This window comes from Choloepus didactylus, chromosome 14, assembly GCF_015220235.1.
Source record: "Choloepus didactylus isolate mChoDid1 chromosome 14, mChoDid1.pri, whole genome shotgun sequence".
Taxonomy (NCBI): Eukaryota; Metazoa; Chordata; class Mammalia; order Pilosa; family Megalonychidae; genus Choloepus; species Choloepus didactylus.
Window position 1 is genome coordinate 88,475,055 of NC_051320.1, and position 20,255 is coordinate 88,495,309.

The following is a 20,255-nucleotide window of genomic DNA, read 5'->3' on the forward strand; positions in this document are numbered from 1 at the left end:
TTATCACCCTGGGTTGTGATGATCTGTTTATATGTCTTTGGCTTCAGGAGGTGACGAGCCAGTGAAGCCAGGGATGGTATCTTTTACACATTTGCTTCCTTCATGCTTAGCACAAAACCTAGCACATAGTAGGTGTTCAGTGAGCGTCTGTAGATAGAAGAAGGAATGAAAGAGTCAATGCGCATTTCCCCAAGTCAACTGTGGGCCTCCAGAGCAGGTACCCTGTGTCATCTGTTTCCCTGTGTGCACAACCAAACCCAGAGCACACGGAGAGGGAGGGAGGGAGTTAATTCAGTGATCATCAGGAGCAGACTGGACTCACTGGTGGCCCGCGGTCATACCCCTTTGGGACAGTGCTGGACAAGGGAACCGAGAGTTGGAGAGGTCAGGCACCAAATCCCAGAGTCCCCAGGCGCTGACAGCCAGTTTCTCCCACACGCGGGGGCCTCTGCGGACTGAGTGCTGGGCATCTCCGGCCACTAGAGGGCGCCAACAGCACAGGTTGGGCTCAGCACAGGTGGGGCTCAGCACAGGTTGGGCTCAGCGCTGCCTCCAGCCCTCCCAGCGCAGCCCAGCCGCCCTGGTCCGAGGGAGCTTTCTCGGGGGGGGCCCTAATCGGGCTGCAGGTGTGGGGCTCCAGGCAGGTACTTGGCAAGGAGGCTCCTACCGTGGATCTTTAACTTGATAGGGAGACAGGAGAATGGGCGAGGTGACCACGGGGAAGGACAGAGGGCGGGGGGCCCGTCCCAGCTGAGCCCAGAGCGTCCAGGCCCCCCAGTCTTGTGCTGGTGCTGTGGGGGGAGCACACATACCCAAAGCAGTGCAAGGGAAGGCAGGCTTTTGAGCGTCTGCCGTGTGGCAGGCCCTGCACTCGAGCTTCTGCATACGTCATGGTCATGCCCCTTCACCCTCCCACAGCGCCACGTGGTGGGGGTAATTGTGGCCTTGTCACAGAGGGCGACGTCGAGGCCCAGAAAGGTTAAGAAGTTTGTCTAAAGCAACACAGAGAGTGAGTCAGAGCTGGATGGAAACCCCCTTTTGACTGTCTCAAGGTCCTATGTTCTTTCCTTGACACCCAGCCTGAATCAGTGCTGGAGGAGAGACCCCAGACGTGATGCCCTGAATATCCCTGAATATCAAAGTGGCACCAAAGCCCATTTAGCCACCAATCACCCATCCACACATTCTACCAATAAACATTTGTGAAGCCCTACTGTGTGCTGTGCCCTGTGTTTCAGGCACACAGAGAATAAAGCAGAGGCCTGCCTTGTGGGGCTTCACCTTCTAGTGGGGCAGACAGGCAGTTACAAGAGGGATGTGCAAGACCTTTTGGGAGCACTGAAAAGATGATATGTCCAATCAACCTGGAAAAGGCAGGGAAGGCTTCATGGAAGAGAGGGCTTTTTATTTCTCAGCCAAGAATATGCCCTGAGGACCTGCGAACAGACTGGCAAGGTTGTCAAGAAAAAATCTCTCCAAGGAATCAGAAAGGGGTGGTGTGTGTGTGTGTGTGTGTGTGTGTGTTTGGTTTTATTGATTTGGAGGTTTTGGTCTTGTGTCGTGTCATGTTGTGTTCTTGAGGGAAAGGAAACAAGGGTGGAAACACTGATGCCCCCCAGGTGGACGAAGACAGCATTGCCGAACCCCAGAGAGAGCTCCTGGCTCCCTGCCAGCAAGGCTAGGGCACATTACCCTGGAAAGCTGCCCACCCGGGGTGCCGCCCAACCCAAAGAGGGTGTGGGCAGGATGCTCTTGGCCATCCTGGGTCTCTGTCCCTGACCTAGAAGAGATGCCACCCTGTCTGTCCTCAATGAGGAGGGAGGAGGAAAATGGGAGAAATGGACATGTAGCAGGTCCCTAGAGGAAGAGAGGTGGGAATAGCATTTTGGTCTCAGGGAATTGCAATGCAAAGGCCTTGAGGTAGGAAATAAAACCTAGAGGTGATGAAGGCATCAAATCAGGGTTTGCCTTTTTTACTTTCTAGGGCCCTTTATTCGTTGAATCACTAGTTACTGCACTTTCTGTGAGCCCGCCCAGAACCTCGAGTCAGACTAATGTAGCACCTCACTCCACCCCCATCACTTCTGGTCCACCAACCAAGTGTGTGCCCCAAACATGCACGGATGGACCCCACTGCCTCTGAAAGCAATTCGTGTCCCGGTGTTCAGAGAGGCCCCCTGCCTGCCAGGGTTGCCCAGCATTTTGCACAGGGCTCAGCGCCTTGCAGTGCAACATTCTACCTCTTAAATCTGTCTCTCCCCTAAACTGTGGGCCCCTCAAGCCCAGGGAATTTCTTTTATTAATCTTCAAATGCCTCAAACTTGAGAGATCCTGTGAGCTTGGCAAATGCTTGTTGGGTGACTAAAAGAAATCAGAGAGGGCCAAAGTTAGGAGTACAAAAATGAGAGTTAGGAGATTTGCTTGTGTCTAGCCCCAACGTGGGTGGGTGGTGGGATCCTGGAGGAGCCCATTTGCCTCTTTACATTTCAGTTTCCTGCTCTGTAAAACAAAGAATTTGTCTGGATACTTCCACACCTGAACCCCTTGTTCAGAGAAAGGAACACAGTTCCTTTCCACGCCAATCCCATAGGGCTGGGCCTCATGTGTGGGAAAGGGAGGGGACGGCCTGGAGCCCCATTTGTCCCCTCAAAAGCCCTTACCCCACCCATGCTAAGCTCAGAATTTAGGAATCATGATTGAGAACCCATAGATGGGATGCTCTGTGGCAGGGAGCACACGGGCCTGGGAGTGGGAGAGGCAGCTGCAAGCTTGGCTCAGCCCTCATGCTGAGCCCGAGGTCATTCTCTTCCTCCCACCCTCCCTGATTTCCTCTGTGCAAAGAGCAAGGGGACAGGATGGCCATTCAGGAGGCAGCCAGGGCGGGCAGGAAGGTGACCACATCCCAGGGACCCAGGCAGCTCCAAGCTCCTACGCTTGCAGAGGCTCCAGAGCCTCGGCTTGTTTTTCAGGCCACAGCAGATCCTTGGGCCTTGTTTTCCCTTCCCAGCTGATGCCCATTTTTATGCCCATCACATTTGCCCAAATAAGGATGTACCTGCTGGCTGGCGGCTGGGACTAGGGCTACTGGGGAGAAGTGGGGGTGGGGGTATGGGGGTGGGGGGTGGTCACCCTTAGTGCTACATGGAAAGACTCCTCCTGGCAGGGTTTGCACTGGCCTAGGGAGCCTAACATTCTCCCCACGGGGCATGGGGAAGGCCAGCCATGAGCTCTAAGGGAAAATAATAATAGTCAAGCACTTGGTCTTAGGATGCTTAAGTGGAATAAAGAGGAATAAAGTGGAATAACGAGGGTGATCTGCAGGAAGTAGAAAAACAGCCAAGGGATGTGAGTACTGTCTTTGCAACGTGATTCATCAGGACGTTTCGCTGCTTAGAGCCTCAGCGGCCTCCACTTGCGCATCCAGAGATTGAGGCCAGTGGCACCTTCCTCTGGGCTGGGGAAGATCAAAGAAGGGAGGAAACGTGAGCGTGGGTTGGCCAGATACAGGAAAATTAGTAAAATTAGCAGAAAAATTAGGGCAATTTGCTTCACCTCTCTGAACACGGGGCTCTTCAGCCCTGTTTGTCTTACAGATCTATGGGAAGAAAGGAAGTGCTTGGCTCTCAAAAACAGGATGGGAAAAAATGATTATTTTATGGAAACCTGGTGAACACCATGAAGACGGGGGGCGATCAGAGGGCCTTGGTTTGAGCAGCCCTCCTTCATCTCCGGCTTTCCTCCGCAGGCCCTCCCCCCGGCCCCCACAGCCATGGCCGTCACCCCAGTGCCACCGGAGGACACGTCCTCACGCCCCCAGTTCTGCAAGTGGCCGTGCGAGTGCCCGCTGTCCCCGCCCCGCTGCCCGCTGGGGGTCAGCCTCGTCACGGATGGCTGTGAATGCTGCAAGGTATGTGCCCAGCAGCTCGGCGACAACTGCACGGAGGCCACCGTCTGTGACCCCCACCGGGGTCTCTACTGCGACTACAGCGGGGACCGCCCGAGGTACGCAATAGGAGTGTGTGCACGTAAGTGAGACCCCCCGGACCCCCCTACCAGCCCCAGCACCCCCAACCCCGGCCCAGGACCCCTCTCCCTTGGCAAATCCACAGCCCTTTTCCTGGCCATGCTTCTGTTTGTCCAGAGATGTCCTCAAGCCCAGGCCACATGAAAAGCCAGAGGCCCTGCCCTCCTCGGGAGCAAGGGATGCCTGCCTTCCATTGCTCCAGAACCTCACTTCCTGGTCTCCCCTCCATCCCGGGGACGCACCTGGGGCTGTGCTCAGGGAAGAGGGAGCCCCAGGCAAAGACCTCAGCCTGGTTTTGTTCTCTTGTGGTGAGGTCCTTAGCTATTGCCCCTGGCCTCCCAGGGGACACCAGCACACCTCAGAGCTCCAGATCTTTTAGTAACATGGTAAATTAAAATAATAGGGTTTAAAAAAATCCCAGTAACCTGCAATCATCCCTTCCTATCACCCACATTCCTTCCATTACCACAGTCACTCTGAAGCCTCTTAACTATTTCTTCTCATGGTTACCACTGTATAATATGTGTCTTGTGCTTGATATATCAATTTTGTATAATCTATTAATGTTCTTATATGATAACTTGTGACTCAGCTCCTTAGTACTACCCCACTTCTCCCCTATCTTCCAAATATCATTTTCAATATTTTTGTTCTACAGTGATGATTGTAATATTATGACTATATAATTGTTGCTTGCTGCACCATGAAATAGTGTGCTTGTTTGAATTTCCTTTCTTATAAGCCTTCTGTTTTTTCTGGAGTTTCTAATTGCTTTCATTTTTTCTGTACTCGTGGTCTCCCTTATGTTTGGGGGGAGTTTTTTGTTGTTTGTTTGCTTTTCAGGTGCTCCATCCTAGGTATTTTGTCCTTTTGTGTTCTCAGAAACCTCCTTTCCAGGACTTTCTGACCACTTGCCTCTATCTTGACTGGCATTCCCTTAGCCTGAATTATCTGAGCATTCATCCTTTTAAGATGCATGATGCAGCCTGATGAAAAGAGGTACTGAGGCATCATGACACAGCTGCCTAACTTCTGAAAAGTTGCACAAAGCCTCATAAACCCAACAGCCCCTTTCTTCCCTTAGCACTGATCAAGCCTTCGCTGTAACCATGACCCCATATATACCTCATTACATTTTCACGTACAGCATAATCTCATCCTCAAGTAACCCGTATATTTCCTAAGGCAGATTATCTGTGAGAACTACGCATATAATTCTATGTCAGTCAACCCTATCAGACACTTGTGGTTAATTTATGGGCATTTTCTGCTCTTTTATCATTGGTTCAAGCTTCAACTTTCATACCAAGTCACCTGGCTTTGGCTTTGAAAGCAACCATTCCTGCTTCCCCCACCCTTCCAATGTTTTTTTTCCCTTTTACTGACACCCATTATTAGCTCTGTAAAACAGCACGTTCAAAGAGAGCTTGCAACACTACCGGCACAGAATCGTATCTCAGCTTGATTAAAAATGTTGTTCTTGAGCCCCACCTCAAATTTTCTTGAGTTGGGGCTGGGGAATCTACACTTTCAACAAAGTTTCCAGGCGATTCTCATGCACAGTGACGTCTGAGGCTGACTGCTAACACACTTGGTCAGTCATACACCCAGTCCCCATGCCCCAGGTAGGGGAAAGCTGACCCAGGCTTCCTGTACTGAAACCACCTCCAGTTTTATGAGACATTCTCAAAAGTTTGTTCCCCTTTTCCAGTTGCTCTTCAAGGTCATTAAAAAGTAAATCCACTTCACTATGATCATAGTGATCACTAAATCTATCTTGAGTACTTGATATGTACCAGGCACCACCCCTTTTAGCTATTCTCTCCTAGACCCAGAGAATGTGCAGGCCTAGAAACTGCCTGTCCCACCCATAGCTTAGGAAACCACCTCTTCTATTCCCCTTCACCCTCTACGTCTCTGTATCTCAGGTCCTGCCTTCACTCCAGCCTCTTAGCCCAAGTCGTCTCCCCACCAAGGAGCATCTGTGTACTTCCTTTCCTTTAATTTGGGGGGAAAAATAAAACTAAGATCTGAGGGTTCCCTGTTCATATAGGTTTGCAGACATGGGGGAAAAGTGTTAAACAGGTGCTGCAGGACTTCTTGGAGCCTTTAAATGCCCACGTTCATTGTTCAGTTCCAAAAGGGAGTGATTATGAGCAGCCCTTTGTCTTCTCAAATATATTTGAGCTCTTTTTTTCAGGGGCATTTTTTACCTCCCTCCCTCCCTCCACTCACACACGCTCATTAAACATACACACATCACATGCATGCATGTACACACACATACACACACACACATGTTCTAGTGTCTAGTCTTGTGTTCTTCTAGTGAACATTTTTCCAGAAATTCTGCCATTGTGTCTGAGTTTATGAGACCTTAATGCAAGAAAGAACAGAGTCCAGAGTCTAAAGACTAGAGAGAGGCCAGAGGGGAAAGATAAAATGAGGCATCCTGCCCATGGCTAACTCTTAGCAAGTGGTCAGTTCATCCAGTGGACAGCCCCCAGGACAGGCTAAATCTATCTTTGGAGATTTGTATGTAATTAGGCCAGGGCAAGGCAGGTCATAAAAATGAGCAAGACTGGCACATAGAACACACAGAGAGGATGGTGAGGACTATGGTAAACTGGTGACAGCAAGCTTTGGCTATCAGAGGTCACCCCTGCTGGGCCCCAGCCCACTGTTGCTGGCAGAGAAAGTGAGCTTGGTCTTGTCCCGTCTGCTTAGTTTTCAAGAGAATCGCAAAGTCCAGATTTGCATATGATTTGCAAATCTTGGCAATAAATTCAAAATTCTTTTTAAAAATACTCTGTGGGCCAAACCAAACAAATGCGTGGGCAGACACTGACCTCTAAATTTGACTGGCTATTTCTGTTGCATAAACACTACCCTGCACTTAAGGCAGCCTGTCAGCCTGAGGGCGGGGTGTTTGGGTGGCAGGAGGGGGGCATTTACAGGCAGACAGACGGGTTTTAACGCCTGGCTCTGCCACTTGCTAGCTACGTGACTTTGGGCATGTCACTTAAGGTGCATGATCAAACCTGCCTCATTGTGGCTTTTGAGGCCTAAAATGCGATCCCCTTCTTTTTGTTCTGGTCCGTTTGCTTTGTTTTAACTTTTCCACGAAGGAGTCATCTGAGCCCCATCCACAGTCATCCTTGGAGGAGGGTCTCATTCCAGTTCCTTCCAGAGGAGGTCTAGTCCCAGGCTCCAGGCCCCACCAGGCTGAAGAGCAAAGGAGTACTAAACTCATACACGGCCTTTGGAGCTAGATAGCCTGAGTTGAAATCCTAGCACCAACATTTACTGGTAGTATGACTTTAGGCAAGCTACTGAACCTTTTAAGTCCGTTTCCTCACCAAGTAAACTGTGACAAATAATGCCTACCTCTGTGGGTGATGTGGGATTTCAAGTGCCTAATATATGGTAGTAGCCAATAAAGTTTAGTGCTCACCCTATCCACACTCATCCATCCATCCATCCATCCATCCATCACTCCCTCCTTCCATCCATCCCTCCATCCATCCATCCATCCCTCCCTCCCTCCTTCCATCCATCCATCCCTCCATCCATCCATCCCTCCATCCATCCATCCATCCCTCCTTCCATTTCTCCCTCCCTCCATCCCTCCCTCCATCCATCCATTCATCTATCCATCCATCCATCCATCCATCCATCCACACAGTGAGCACCTGTTGGGGATAATACAGTGTGGTGACAAGGCATGACTCACTGCCCCTGCTTCTGCATGGCGGGCAGTCCACTAGGGTGTTGGGGGTGGTAGAGAGAGTAAAGGCCCAGAGGGCAGAGCAAGGCGATTTCAGTTCCTAGAAGTCCTTCAACAAGAGGAAAGCAAACCAGCCTGTGCCTGGATTTGCAGCCTGAGATTAGATGGGGGGTGGTAAAGGAAAACTCAGCCAGCCTCACCATTTTGCCAGCAGTTGGTCCTTGGGTTAATTAGGAAGAAGGAAAGTGAATGAGGAGGGACCTCCAAGTCTTCTAACGGGTCCATCCTGCAGCCATCACAAACTCCCTGCTCTCCCTCCTCAAGCCTCTGGTGGGCGGGCCGGTCAGAGCCAGCAGCACCGTCACCCCGTTTCCCCACCTGAAGCTCCAAGGAGACTGTGAGTAGCTTCTAGATGCAGTAATTCTCAACCCTGCCTGCAAACTGGATTCACCTGGGGAGCTTAAAAAACACTGAGCCCCCAAATGAAAAATACTGTGGCCTGGTCCCACTCCCAGGCTCTGGGGCCCCCTAGGGCCTGGCATGGTGTGGCGACCACAGAAGTTTTAAAAGCTACCCAGGTAGGTCCCCTGTGCAGCTAGGGCTGAGAACCACTGTGACACAGGGACTTCCAGGCCCCCAGCACTGACCACTCCATCCCAGGGTCCCACACCCAGGGGCAGGAACCTGGACTCCAGCCCCCTCTCCCCTCCTCCCAACACAGACATGCTCACACTCACACACACACACACACACACGCACACACTCACACGCACACAGCCCTTCCTGGAGTGAGAGGGCACAGACAGGGATGAGTCAGAATGCAAAGGTGAGTGATTCACACAGTGCTTCCTCTGCTTTTTTTTTTTCCTTTTCCTCTTTCCCCTCCTTTACTGATGTCTGGTGGAAATAGGCTGTGGAGTCAGATCCCCTGACTTTGAGTCCCAGTTCAGTCATTTGCCACCGGCATGACCTTGAGCAAATCTACCAAATGAAGAAAATCAAACTCGGCTCCTGAAGTCACTGGATGACGGAATGAGCAAACATCAGATGGTGCCTGGGCGCCAGACCAGGTGGTCAGTAAATGTCAGCTCCGTTCTGTTCTGCCCTTCCTCCACACGTGTTCAAGATTCAGACAGACCGAAATTCTGGGCTGCTCTGCTGCTTCTAGATATGTTCCCTTGGGCACGGGACTTAACCTCACTGAGACACAACTTTGCTACATATAAAATGAAGGTGATAGCACTTCCTTATAGGTCTCCTTATAGGACGAAATAAATAAAGCCATAAAGCATGACACCAAGCAGGCCACGGGCTCAGCAAGAGAGAGAGCACCTCAGGAACCCTAGCTCCTGTTAGATATTGTGATAATGTGATAGTCCCCACCTCCAGGCAAATCCAGGAGACACAGGATAGGATGGTTGGCAGATGTCCTCCTCTGGTGGGTGCCGGGGGCTCTCTGCCTGCATTTCCAGACGCTGTCCTCAGCTCCTTCTGGGAAAGCAGACCATCTCCAGCCTTCCAGGGTCAAAGGAGCAAGGGCCATCCATCGCAGACTGCTCCCCCACCCCCCGCCCCCACTTCCCACCTGGCAGCAAGCCCTGGAGGCTCTTCCTTCCAAACACACCCCGAAGCTTCTCTTCATGGCTAGCAGCCCCTCCCTGCTCCGAGCCACCACCATCCCTCGCCTGGGCTACTGGGTGGCCTCCATCTCTGCCCTGGCCCCGTTCTGTCTCTTCCCAATTGGCAGCACAGGTGTTCCAGTGAGACACCATTTATATCGTTCACTCTACAGGTTCTTAATAAGCACCCACAGTGTGCCAGGCTCGGGTCTAGGCTCTAGGAGCTTTGCATCTTCCTCTGAGCCTACAGGAAGCCCTGTCTGACCGCATCTCCTGCCCTCTTTCATTCACCCCCATTACCCATCTCCCACCCCCAGGCCCCCAGCTGTCCCTCCCAAACCCAGGCCTTTGTATCTGCCTGAAAGGCTTCCCTCCAACACCAGGAGGTCACTCTCTCACTTCCTTCAGAAGTCTTCCCTGGTCACCTTATTTAAACTTGCAACTGCCTCTTCTTCCCAGCCCCACCTCGCCTCACTTTCTCCCTGGCTCATGTCCCCATCAACTTTCTGTGCGATTTGTTTGTTTGATTGTCTTTCATCTGCCACTACCACTCCCCCCACCACCCCAGAATGTAAGCTCCACGGGGGCACAGCTTTTGTCTCTTTCATTCACTCTCCAATCCCCAGTGCCTAGAAGAATTCACAAATATGAATTTCCCAATGGGATACCCTTGCAGAGTGTCCCCTCTGCTTTACATGCCCACCTCCCTCAGAACCCTGAGCCCGGGAGGCAGGGACCCGCGGCCATCAGCATTCCTGCAGGGGCTGGGCCCCCCCAGGAGAGCAGCCCTGGTCCCTGCCCTGACCCGCTTCTGATCTTTCACCCCAGGGCCCAGCCCCTGGCTCCAGGGGGAGCTGGACCCCGGGAGCTCGGCACTCGCAGCCCCCTCCCCCCAGCCCCGGCTCTGCCTCTGCCCGCGATCCCCCCTGCCAGGTGCCACGGCCCTCTCCCTCCCCTGCGCTGGGAGAGCCCCCAGGGTTGGGGCACGGTCCACCTGTCGGGGGCCCCGTGCCCACCGGGCCTGACCCGGCCGCGGCCTGTGTTCGCAGAGGTGGTCGGCGTGGGCTGCGTCCTGGACGGCGTGCGCTACACCAACGGCCAGGCCTTCCAGCCCAGCTGCAGGTACAACTGCACGTGCCTGGACGGCGCGGTGGGCTGCACGCCGCTGTGCCTCCGCGCGCGCCCCCCGCGCCTCTGGTGCCGACGCCCCCGGCGCGTGAGCGTTCCCGGCCGCTGCTGCGAGCAGTGGGTGTGCGACGACGACGCCAGGAGGCCGCGCACCACCGCGCTGCGCGACACGGGCGCCCTAGGTGGGTGCGGGGCGCGCGTGGGGGGGGGAGGCCGGCAGCCCCGCAGGCCCCCGCGAAGCCGGGAGAGCCCCAAGGCCTGCTGGGGACACACGGCCCCGCGGGAGGGGGGGGCATTCCCCAGTCGGCCCTGACTGGCTGTGTGGCCTTGGCAAAGTCATTCTCCTCTGCGGCCCTATTTTCCCATCTCTAAAATGGAAGCAGTGCCTTCCGATCCGTCCTGACTGCCTTATGGAATCCCTGGAGCATAAGAGGAGGAGGTGCTTTGTGGAGAACAAAGCCCACCCATGCAATTCCTCTCTCCTGAAGAGATTGGTGGGGTGGGTGGAGGAAGGCCGGGGGCGAGGGCCCCTGGGGAGGGGAGGCTTTGAGCAGCAAAGGCAAGGACAGAAGAGGGGGTGGATGCCGCTAGCTGAGCAGACGCCTCCTGACTCGGAGGATGGGTGGGGCAGGTGAGGCTGCAGCCAGGGAAGAGGAAGCCCCGGAAGGGAGGATGGGGACAGGTCTGTTTGTTTCACCACTGCTTACGGGGCCTACCTGGGACCTGACACTTAGCAGATACCAAATCAATGTGTGTCGATGGATGGATGGAAGGAAGAAAGGAGGGAGGGAGGGAAGGAGAGCTAATGAGCATCTGAACTCAGGCCATGAGAGGAGAGGTGTCAAGAAGAGACAGAGGCCAGGGGCATCTCAGCAGTGAGACTGGGGGTCTTGGTGGGTGAAGGAGAGGGCGGTGTGGATGGTGCCTCCCGGGGTTCACCACTGTAGGAGAATATGAGAGAAGGGGTGCATTTGGGGCATAGAGATTTGCTTCTTTTGAGACAGGTTGGGTTTGAGGCAGGGTACCAGCCTGCCTGTGAGATGCCCAGCAGAGGCACCCAGTGGGGGGCTGCAGTGGAGGAGGGCAGTGGGGCAGGGAGAGAGTTCTGGAAGGCATCTGCTGGAGCTCCTGGTCGTGGTGGGCAGGATGGTCTAGGGATGACACGAGGGAGAAGAGCAGGGGGCTACAGCCCAGGTCTGGCGAGGCTGATATTTGAGGGGTGGGCGGAGGAAGAGGAGGCCGGGAGGGAGGCAGAGCAGAGGCGTCAGGGCTGTGAGAGGAAAGCCAGAAGCATCCGATGCCATGAAGACGGCAGATGAGGACATTTCCAGGGAGGAGGGGGGTGTTTGCCAGGCAAGGGGACATGAAGGTGTGAACTGGCCGTTGAGCTGGGGAGTTCTCAGCACTGGTGTATTTTATTTTTCACCTAGAAGTGTATGAGATTGCTCAGGAAGGCTATGTAGGTAGAGCAGAGGTTCTCAACCTCAGCGCAGCTCACTTTGGGGGCCAGATCATTCTTTGTTGGGGAGGGGGGTAATCCCGTGCATAGTAGAATGTTTAGCAGCATCCCTGGCCTCTACCCACTGGATGCCAGGAGCACTCAGCCCAAGTTGCAATGAGGGAAAGTATCTCCAGGTATAGCCCAATGTGCTGTGGGGGGAAAGGGGTTGGGCAAATCACCCCTGTTAGAGAACCACTGTAGAGGGAGGAGCCCCCAGACACTACTGTCTAAGGTAAGTGAGAGAGAGAAGCTGAGCAAGGCGGATCCATCCCACAGGTGGACCAGAAACAGGAGAGGGAAGTTTAACAGAAGCCAAGGGAAGAAAGTGTTTTAGAAAAGAACCAGAAGGAAGGGAAGGAGAAGGGTGTGCAGGCAGCAGCCAGTAGAGAGACCTAGCCCTGGGCCTGGTGCCCTCGGTGGGTGTCACTGGGCCAGGGAGGCAGGTGGTCTCCTGGGGTCCCCTGGAGTCCCCTGGGCCGGGGAGGCGGGGCCCATCTTGGGATGCCCCAGGGGGCTGAGCAAGGAGAGCCATCTGGGCTCATGAAGAAACAGCCCTGATTCAATGCGGACAGGCGGCAGGAAATCTCTCCCCTCCCAGCAGGGCAGCGGGCCCGGGTGGGTGAAGGAGCTGACCCCCCATGGCTCCCTTTCCTGGTTCCACATGCGGGTGGGGGTGGGGCAGCCCCCTGCCCATTGTGTGTGGCCCAGTGACTGACCCCGTTCTGAGCAAACACACACAGAGCCCCTGCCAAGCCCAGGAACCAAAGCCTTTTTATCCTCCCAGCACATCCCTCCCCACCGGCTTCCCAGCAGATTCTACCCCAGCTCGCCCCCAGCCCAGCCCCACTCTGTCCTCACTCGCCTCCCTTTCTCTCTTTGTCTCACAGACCTCCCTCCTCGCACTCGTTCATTCCTGCCTCCATTTGCCAGTGCTCCCTGCGTGACCCCCAGCTTGGCGGGGTGGGCTCGGAGAACGGTGCCCCTTCCCCTTTCTGCTTCTCTTCCTGATTGTCCTGGGATTTTGCCTTACTCTGGTTCTTCTCTTTCCCCTTCTCCCTCACTGCCTTCATTCTTTTATGGTTTTTCTTCCCTGCGCATTGTCTCTCTCCATCACTATCTCTCTGCCCTTCCATCCATCCTTCCGTCCTCGTCTCTCTCCCTCCCACTCGTCTTCGCCCTTCCCTCCTTCTTTCCAGCCCCTTCCCTGCCTGCTCCTTCCTCCAGGGCGTCTGTGCACCTGTGTCTGGGTGGCTCCTCTTTGAGTCTTCCCCTCCTGAGTCCTGTTCCATCTCTTTGGACATCTGTCCTGGCCCCTGTGGCTTTTCCCTGCCCCATGTCCAGCTCACTCACATTTTCCATTTTTCACATATTACTGAGTGACACCAGGTTCTAGAGGCTGGCGAGACATACACGAGTGGAACCATCTGAGAGTTGACAGTTTATCTGGTGATCAGGGACCTGGCATTTACCCAGGTTCACTCGGTGCCAGGTGTGGCTCGAGCACCTCCACAGGTGTGAGCTCCCCTTTCCCGTACCCCTGCCCTGGGAGGGAGGTGCTGTTGTCAACCCAGTTTGCAGGTGACAGCCTGATGCGCAGAAGTGTGAGTTGACTTGTGGGAGGGAGGTCGCACAGCCAGTTAAGATTTGAATCCATGTTTTTTGCCTTGACAGTATCTATGTCCCTTTAACCACTATGCCCTGAGCAGCAGCAAGATGAAGTGTTAAGATATGAGGTTGCAGGTGCTCATCTGGGAACTTCCCCAAATAAACACTGTGGAAGCAGGGACAGTGTCCTTTCATCTCGAATCCCCAGCATCTAGCAGGTTGCCTGACACATGATCAATAATCCACCCAATTTTATCAATTGTCACTCCAACCCCACGAGGCAAGTATTATTGTTCTCATGAGGCGACTGAGGCCCAGAGAGGGTGAGTGAGTTATCAAAGGTCACACAGCTTGTGGGTGGTACAGCAGGATTTGTACCCAGGCCCGCCTGTCTCTAAAGGTCATCTTTCCTCTGTGTTCCACTTTGCCTCTCCCAGTAAGAAAAAATGTTGGAGCTCAGAATAAGCCCTTCTCTCTCTGGGAAGCCAGACTGATTAGAAGTCAACTTGCCTTCCTGTGGGATGGTCCAGCTATCACCCCAGCTCTCTCTCTCTTCGTCTGGGGATTGCAGTGATGGGGGCAGACAGAGGCTGGGGACTAACGGGCAGGCTGTTCCCCTCTGCAGTGGCTGCGGACGAGGTGGAGCCGTGGCACAAGAACTGCATAGCCCACACCAGCCCCTGGAGCCCTTGTTCCACCAGCTGTGGCTTGGGGGTCTCCTCTCGGATTTCCAATGCCAACGTGCGGTGCTGGCCTGAGCAGGAGAGCCGCCTCTGCAACCTGCGGCCCTGTGACGTGGACATCCGGCCGCTAATCCAGGTGGGCTCGCCTTCCAGGTGGGCAGGGAGGGCAGGGCAGGTGTGGGCGGCTTGGACTTAGCAGGCGGATGAACCCGGCTTGGAGCCCTGGCTTCTGACCCTACTGGTGGGGGCATCTGTAAAATGGGAACAGTTAAACCCACCTCCTGGGCTGGGTGTAGTGGTTATTTGTCGAGACTGGAGCACGGTGAATTTCACCCGATGGATGCTATCGTGGTTGCCGTAGTTTTAGAATCAAGGGCTCGCTGGGGAAACCCCAGGAACCCTCCCACGTGCTCTTCTGGATGATTCTGAGGGTCACTCCCATCCCAACCCACATCCACGTGCACACGTGACAGCCATGCTGGACGATAGGGGGATGTGCTAAGTGGGGAGTTGGGGCCTGGGGTCAACGCCTGCTCTGTGGCTAATCGCTGGGACTGTGGGCAGTCTCCCCATCTGTGAGCCCCAGATCCCTCAGTGCTACCAATCGGCATTGATCTCTAAAATCCCTTCCAGCTCTGAGGGTCTAAGATGAAGGATCGAGGATGTATTGGGTCACAAGAGAACCCCCGCTCTCCACGTTAGAAATGCCTCTCTTTGCCTGACTCAAATCAGAGAGGACCCCCTTGCCCCGCCCGTGGGCCGCTCAGCATGGGGTCTTACCAGGAAAGCAAAACCAAAACCAAACAAGAACCCCTCCACCAGTTCCCTTCTGGGAGCACTGATGGCTTCTTGGGGATGCTAAGGGGAGGGTTACCCAGTAGACAAGGAGCTGAGTTTCCCACAAACCCTCTTTAGACTTTAGGCAGGGCCCCTTCTCCCCTTGACAGCTGCTGCAGTCAGCTCTATGTCTACCAGCCTTTACATTCCTAGTGCTTGGTATACAGCAGGCGCTTAATAAGGCACGAATGACAAAGGTATCAGCCACAGGAAAAGGGAGAGCAGAGGTCCTGAGCTGGGTGACCGCCTGGAGCTCTGGAGGCAGGGGTGGATTTCCCACAAAGCTAATGCTAGTCCCTACCTGTGGGCTCACACCCTGATTTTGATTCTGTAGTGTTGAACCTTGAGAGGGCCACCCCAGTTGTATAAGCTTCAGGCCCCATGTAGCCCTGACCTGCTACGCCCCAATCTGCATTGGGGCTGGTACCTGGTAGCCCGATTACCGATAGCCCTGTGAGCTCCGTACGTGCCTGCCTTGTGCCAGGCAGGGTGTTAGACCGCAGAGACACAGAAGGGTCCAGCACCCAAGCAGCCCACTGCCCAGTGGGGGGAGGGCGCTATTTTTAAATAACACCAACCCAGTTGAATGAGTCCCATGATAAGGATGTGTGTGGCAGGCTATTGACGCAGAGGAGGAGGAGGTAGGGTAAAGCATGTGCCCTGGTCATGGAGCCCCAGTGCCAGCTCTGCCACCAACTAGCCGGGGAGCTTGGCCGGCAGAAGGCATGACAAAGACTTCCCTCGGCGGTGAAACTGTGATGCATGACTGAACATTTGTAAGACAGAAATGCAGGAGAGAAGGGAAATCCCAGGCTGCAAGACACAACCCAAGCAATGGTGGACCCCTTCTGTGGTCCTCAGTTTACCCTGGTGTAATATGGTTGCTTCTTGCTATGTATGCTAAGGTCCTCCTTGCCTGAAGATCTGAGAATCCGAGAGTTGCAGGGCTCCCACATGAGAAGGCAAGAACTCAGGGCTTGGAGGGAAAAGGTTGTTTTCTATAGGAATCTCCGAGTATCCCACTGAAAGCTCTTTTCCTACAGGCGGGGAAGAAGTGTCTGGCCGTGTACCAGCCAGAGGCGCCCGTGAACTTCACCCTCGCGGGCTGCACCAGCATACACTCCTCCCGGCCCAAGTACTGTGGGGTCTGCACGGACGACAGGTGCTGCATCCCCTACAAGTCCAAGACCATCGATGTCTCCTTCCAGTGTCCAGACGGGCCCGGCTTCTCCCGCCAGGTCCAGTGGATTAACGCTTGCTTCTGCAACCTGAGCTGCAGGAATCCCAACGACATCTTCGCCGACTTGGACTCCTACCCTGACTTCTCTGAAATTGCCAATTAGGCGGGCACAAGTCGTGGGACTTGGGGCCTGGCCCAGTACTGGCAAGGCTGCCAGCCCTCTGCGGCCAGAAACTTTTCACAGTTGTCCACTTGCCACTCACTCTGATTCCCTTTGTCCTGACCCTTTGCTCCTTTCCTGACTCTGACCACCCAAATGGCCCGTGATGGTGCTCCTCAGACCCCTCCTTGACAGTGCCCCGCACCGACTCCAAAGAAAATGCCCATCGCTAGCAGTTCTGGTCAATAGTCAAGCCCAGTCTGGTCCGTCCAAGCCACTGGGAGTCCAGGGAACAGAATCAGCTAGACTTTCAGCATTACAGATTCCTTCTTTTGATGCCAAACCACAAGACTCTTTGAGCCCATTCAGAAGAACCAAGAGGATTTGGGACAATAGAACAGTCTATTATTTGGGCCCTGCCAAGTGGCACTCGAAGGGACAGTCTGGCCACAGCATACCAAATGTTTCTCTGAGCCCAAAGATTGGTGCACCCCAAGGTCACCCAACATTTGCCGAGTGAGGTGAAACATTTTACCATTTGGTTTTGGTTCTTTAATGGAAAGTTGTGTCCGTTTAACCTGGGCATTGTAGAAGTTAAGTTTCTCTTCATCCCATGTACCGTGAAGGTTACAAATTGGGGTCATCTCCATCAAAATGAGATTTGATAAAGTTCATTCTTATTTATGGAAAACTCCCCAGTCGGAACTCTGGGGTCAACCAGTTTTCAGAAGGAGCGAGTGACCCTGGCACGGAATCTGCTGCTGGCCGACAGGCCCTGGCGCTGACCAGGCTCTCAGGCGCTCTTCCTGCTTGATGGTTTGTGGGATTTGCTGGCGTCCCTGGGAGGGTCTCTCTGCCCCCGAAAGCAGTGTTCTGGGAAGTTTCCCTATTCTTGGGGATGTTTGGGAGACCTAACTGATGTCCAGGCCAGACCCACCTGCAATGACCGAGAACACACCCAGAGGTCAGGGGTGGACTGAACCGAGAAGTGAGTCCATCCCATCCCACGTCGGCCTGGCAGGGCCTCCAAAGCCAGAGCCTAAAGGACCACAAGGGACACTGGGCCCCACAGGTGTCTTTTGGCTGCAATGACCCATTTCACTGCCTTGGGGTTTGATGAACACAGAGGCTTGCCAGTTGTTTAGAAACTTATATATTTAAGGGTAATTTGAAGCTAAAAAGAAGAGGTGGTTACTAATGGAAATAAGGTTGTTATTTATTTTATTATAGAATATAAATATTTGCTGTTATAATTCCCTTATTAAGCACCTTCTGTATGTACCGCCATTGAATCTTGGCAACAACCTCCGGAAGCAGTCACTGCTATTTCCTCTCTTATGGACGTGAAACAGAAGCACAGAGTGGTAAAGAAATGCAACTGAAGCTGCCCAGCTGTTACTTGGTCAGAATTCAAATCCAAGTGGGACTGACTTACAACTCATATTTTCCTCCTGCTTTTAGAGCTTTTAAATATATCAGAGCAGGAAAACACGTTGGAATAAGCGACTTCTTGTTCTCAGTTTTTGCTGTCTCTCTAGCTCCTTTCCCAAGAGAAAAAGATTATCTGATTTTCAGATAAATGAGGTACTCGAGCAACCACATAAATAACAGATAGACAAAAATTCCACACATTCCTAATGGATTATCCCTTCCTTTAGATCATAACCAGCTCTCAGCATACCTTTAGAAGATGATTCTGCTCACCCAATATCACATGTGGAATGATGTGCAGTTATTCATGAGGTTTGAAATATGTCCAGTATAGAGAGGATTCCTGAACAGGAGACAAGGGTTGGGACTGTGCGCTCCTCACTGTGGCCTTAAGAAAGCCTGGCCCAGTGCAGGGCACACAGTGGCACTCAATATGTGTGTGGGGAATAAAGGAAGTTGTGTATGTGTGCTTACTTTTATTCAGAAGGGCTCTTCTTCCAAAGTTATGTGAAAATCTCATTTTTATCAGCCAAATCTTATTTGAAGTGCCATAGGAAAAGAGACACTTAATACTTCAATATTTTATTTAAATAAATTTTATATTAAAAAAAGAATTCTTGTGTAAAGAGCCTTTACCCCATAAATGTTTTCTTTTATAAGTCTCTGTGGATCATGTTGGATTTTCTTAGGATGAAGACATCTGCAACCTACAAATTAAAGGTTGCAAATTAAAAATTGCTAACCCCATTTGAAATTCAGTAGAAATCCAATTTCTGAATCCATTACTGAATTTGCATTCCAATTTGGGAATCCAAGTGTAGCTTCTAAGATCCTAGGAGGCTGGTTGGAGGAATTGGGGATTGTCCTGGAAATGGATGGAATGGGGTGGCCGGGATGACCTGATCACGGCGGATTTTGAGAAATGGACCTGTTCTATGCAGGTCTAAGAGGGAGAGTCTCGGACGGATTGGAGCCAGAGGAAAGGAGATTTGGGCCCAATGTAACGAATCTCTTTCTAGCGGTCAGAATTCTTCTACAAGGGTGTACCCTCCCTCAATAAACACCAAGGCTAATAATCATAACACAGAAATGTTATTGAGTGCTTACTTGGGTTCTTCATTATCTTATTGATTCTCACTGCAACCTTGCAGAAGAATCTTCTCCCCATCTTACGAATGGAAAATCCGAGACTCAGAGAGGCTGAGAAATCAAAACCAAAGCATTAGCACCCAAGCCCCAGCTCACTCCCTTCTCTGTAGTCTGTCTTCCTCTTGGGGAGGCCTCTAGACAGAGTGTGCAAGAACCCCCCACTGGCAGGGAGTTCAAAAACATCAAGTAAATCAACTCCGCAGTCCCCACTGACACCGCAGTCTTAGATGAAAGGATCCTTTGACCATCAGTGCTTGCTTGAGTGTGTTGGGCGTTGGGGAGAGAGGGACACCTGAATCCATCAAACCACTCACTCTTCTTGACAAACCCAATGGTAAGCATTTGGTGAGCGCTGACAGTGTGCCAGGCTAGGGCTAAGTGCTTTACTGCCATATCTTATTTAATCTTCATGGCAACCTCTGAAATGCAGCATTATTATCATTACACCCATTTTAGATACAGACAACTGAGGCCCAGAGGGGTTAAATTTGCTCAAGGTCTTATCAGCTAGTGAGCAGCAGAGCAGGCTGGTGAAGCATGACTCCCGAGCCATCTTTCCTAACAATAGTCCAGGGTATCCTGTCCCCAAATCAAAAGGTACAGCCTTTCTAGAAAGTAAGGCAATGATAACTCTGCTCAGCTGGGAATCACGGATCAATGTAATGGTCAGCCGTGTGCCTCTGCACATACATGTATGTGTATATATTTGTATGTATGTAACTATTTTCAAACTGTGATTTAATATTTAAATATTACTACTGTCATTTTTGTAAAGTTACTTCTAAAAATATATATATGAAGATATGTCTTGGAATTTCCCAATGGGGTAAAAAATAGTGCTTGGGCAATCTGTCATGTTTTACAATGTTCCTCATTTTTCTTATGATTTGTGTAGCATGGAACGTGTTTGTACAATGTGAAGCATTTTTCATTGCTCACATTCTCTATTTATAGCTTTTCTCCTTAAAGCAATAAATCATAAGCAAAGTGACTCACTGGATTTGCTGGGTTTTCTTGTATATCTATTTGCTATGGGGTAATGATGAAGCGTTGAGTGCATTAAATAAATGTGTAGGTGGTGGAAATTATATCCTAGATATTTTATATACGGAAATAAAAACAGCTTAGAAGTTTGGAGAAGGACTTAGAAATGTGAAATCTAGAATTCAGAAAAGACCAGGGCTGCCAATGTGTCCGTGTTGGAATACAGC

General features: G+C 52.3%; 1 protein-coding gene across 1 annotated transcript in view; it reads left to right on the forward strand.

Moving 5' to 3' along the window:
- CCN4 (cellular communication network factor 4) overlaps nt 1-19,882 on the forward strand; it is a 32,684-nt gene extending 12,802 nt beyond the window's left edge. Inside the window, exons 2-5 of the mRNA XM_037802976.1 lie at nt 3,746-4,025; nt 10,420-10,680; nt 14,230-14,423; nt 16,168-19,882. Of these exons, the coding sequence (XP_037658904.1) occupies nt 3,746-4,025; nt 10,420-10,680; nt 14,230-14,423; nt 16,168-16,467 (1,035 nt within the window). The 3' untranslated portion in view covers nt 16,468-19,882. The remainder of the gene's footprint in view (nt 1-3,745; nt 4,026-10,419; nt 10,681-14,229; nt 14,424-16,167) is intronic.
- The last annotated feature ends 373 nt before the right edge of the window (nt 19,883-20,255 follow it).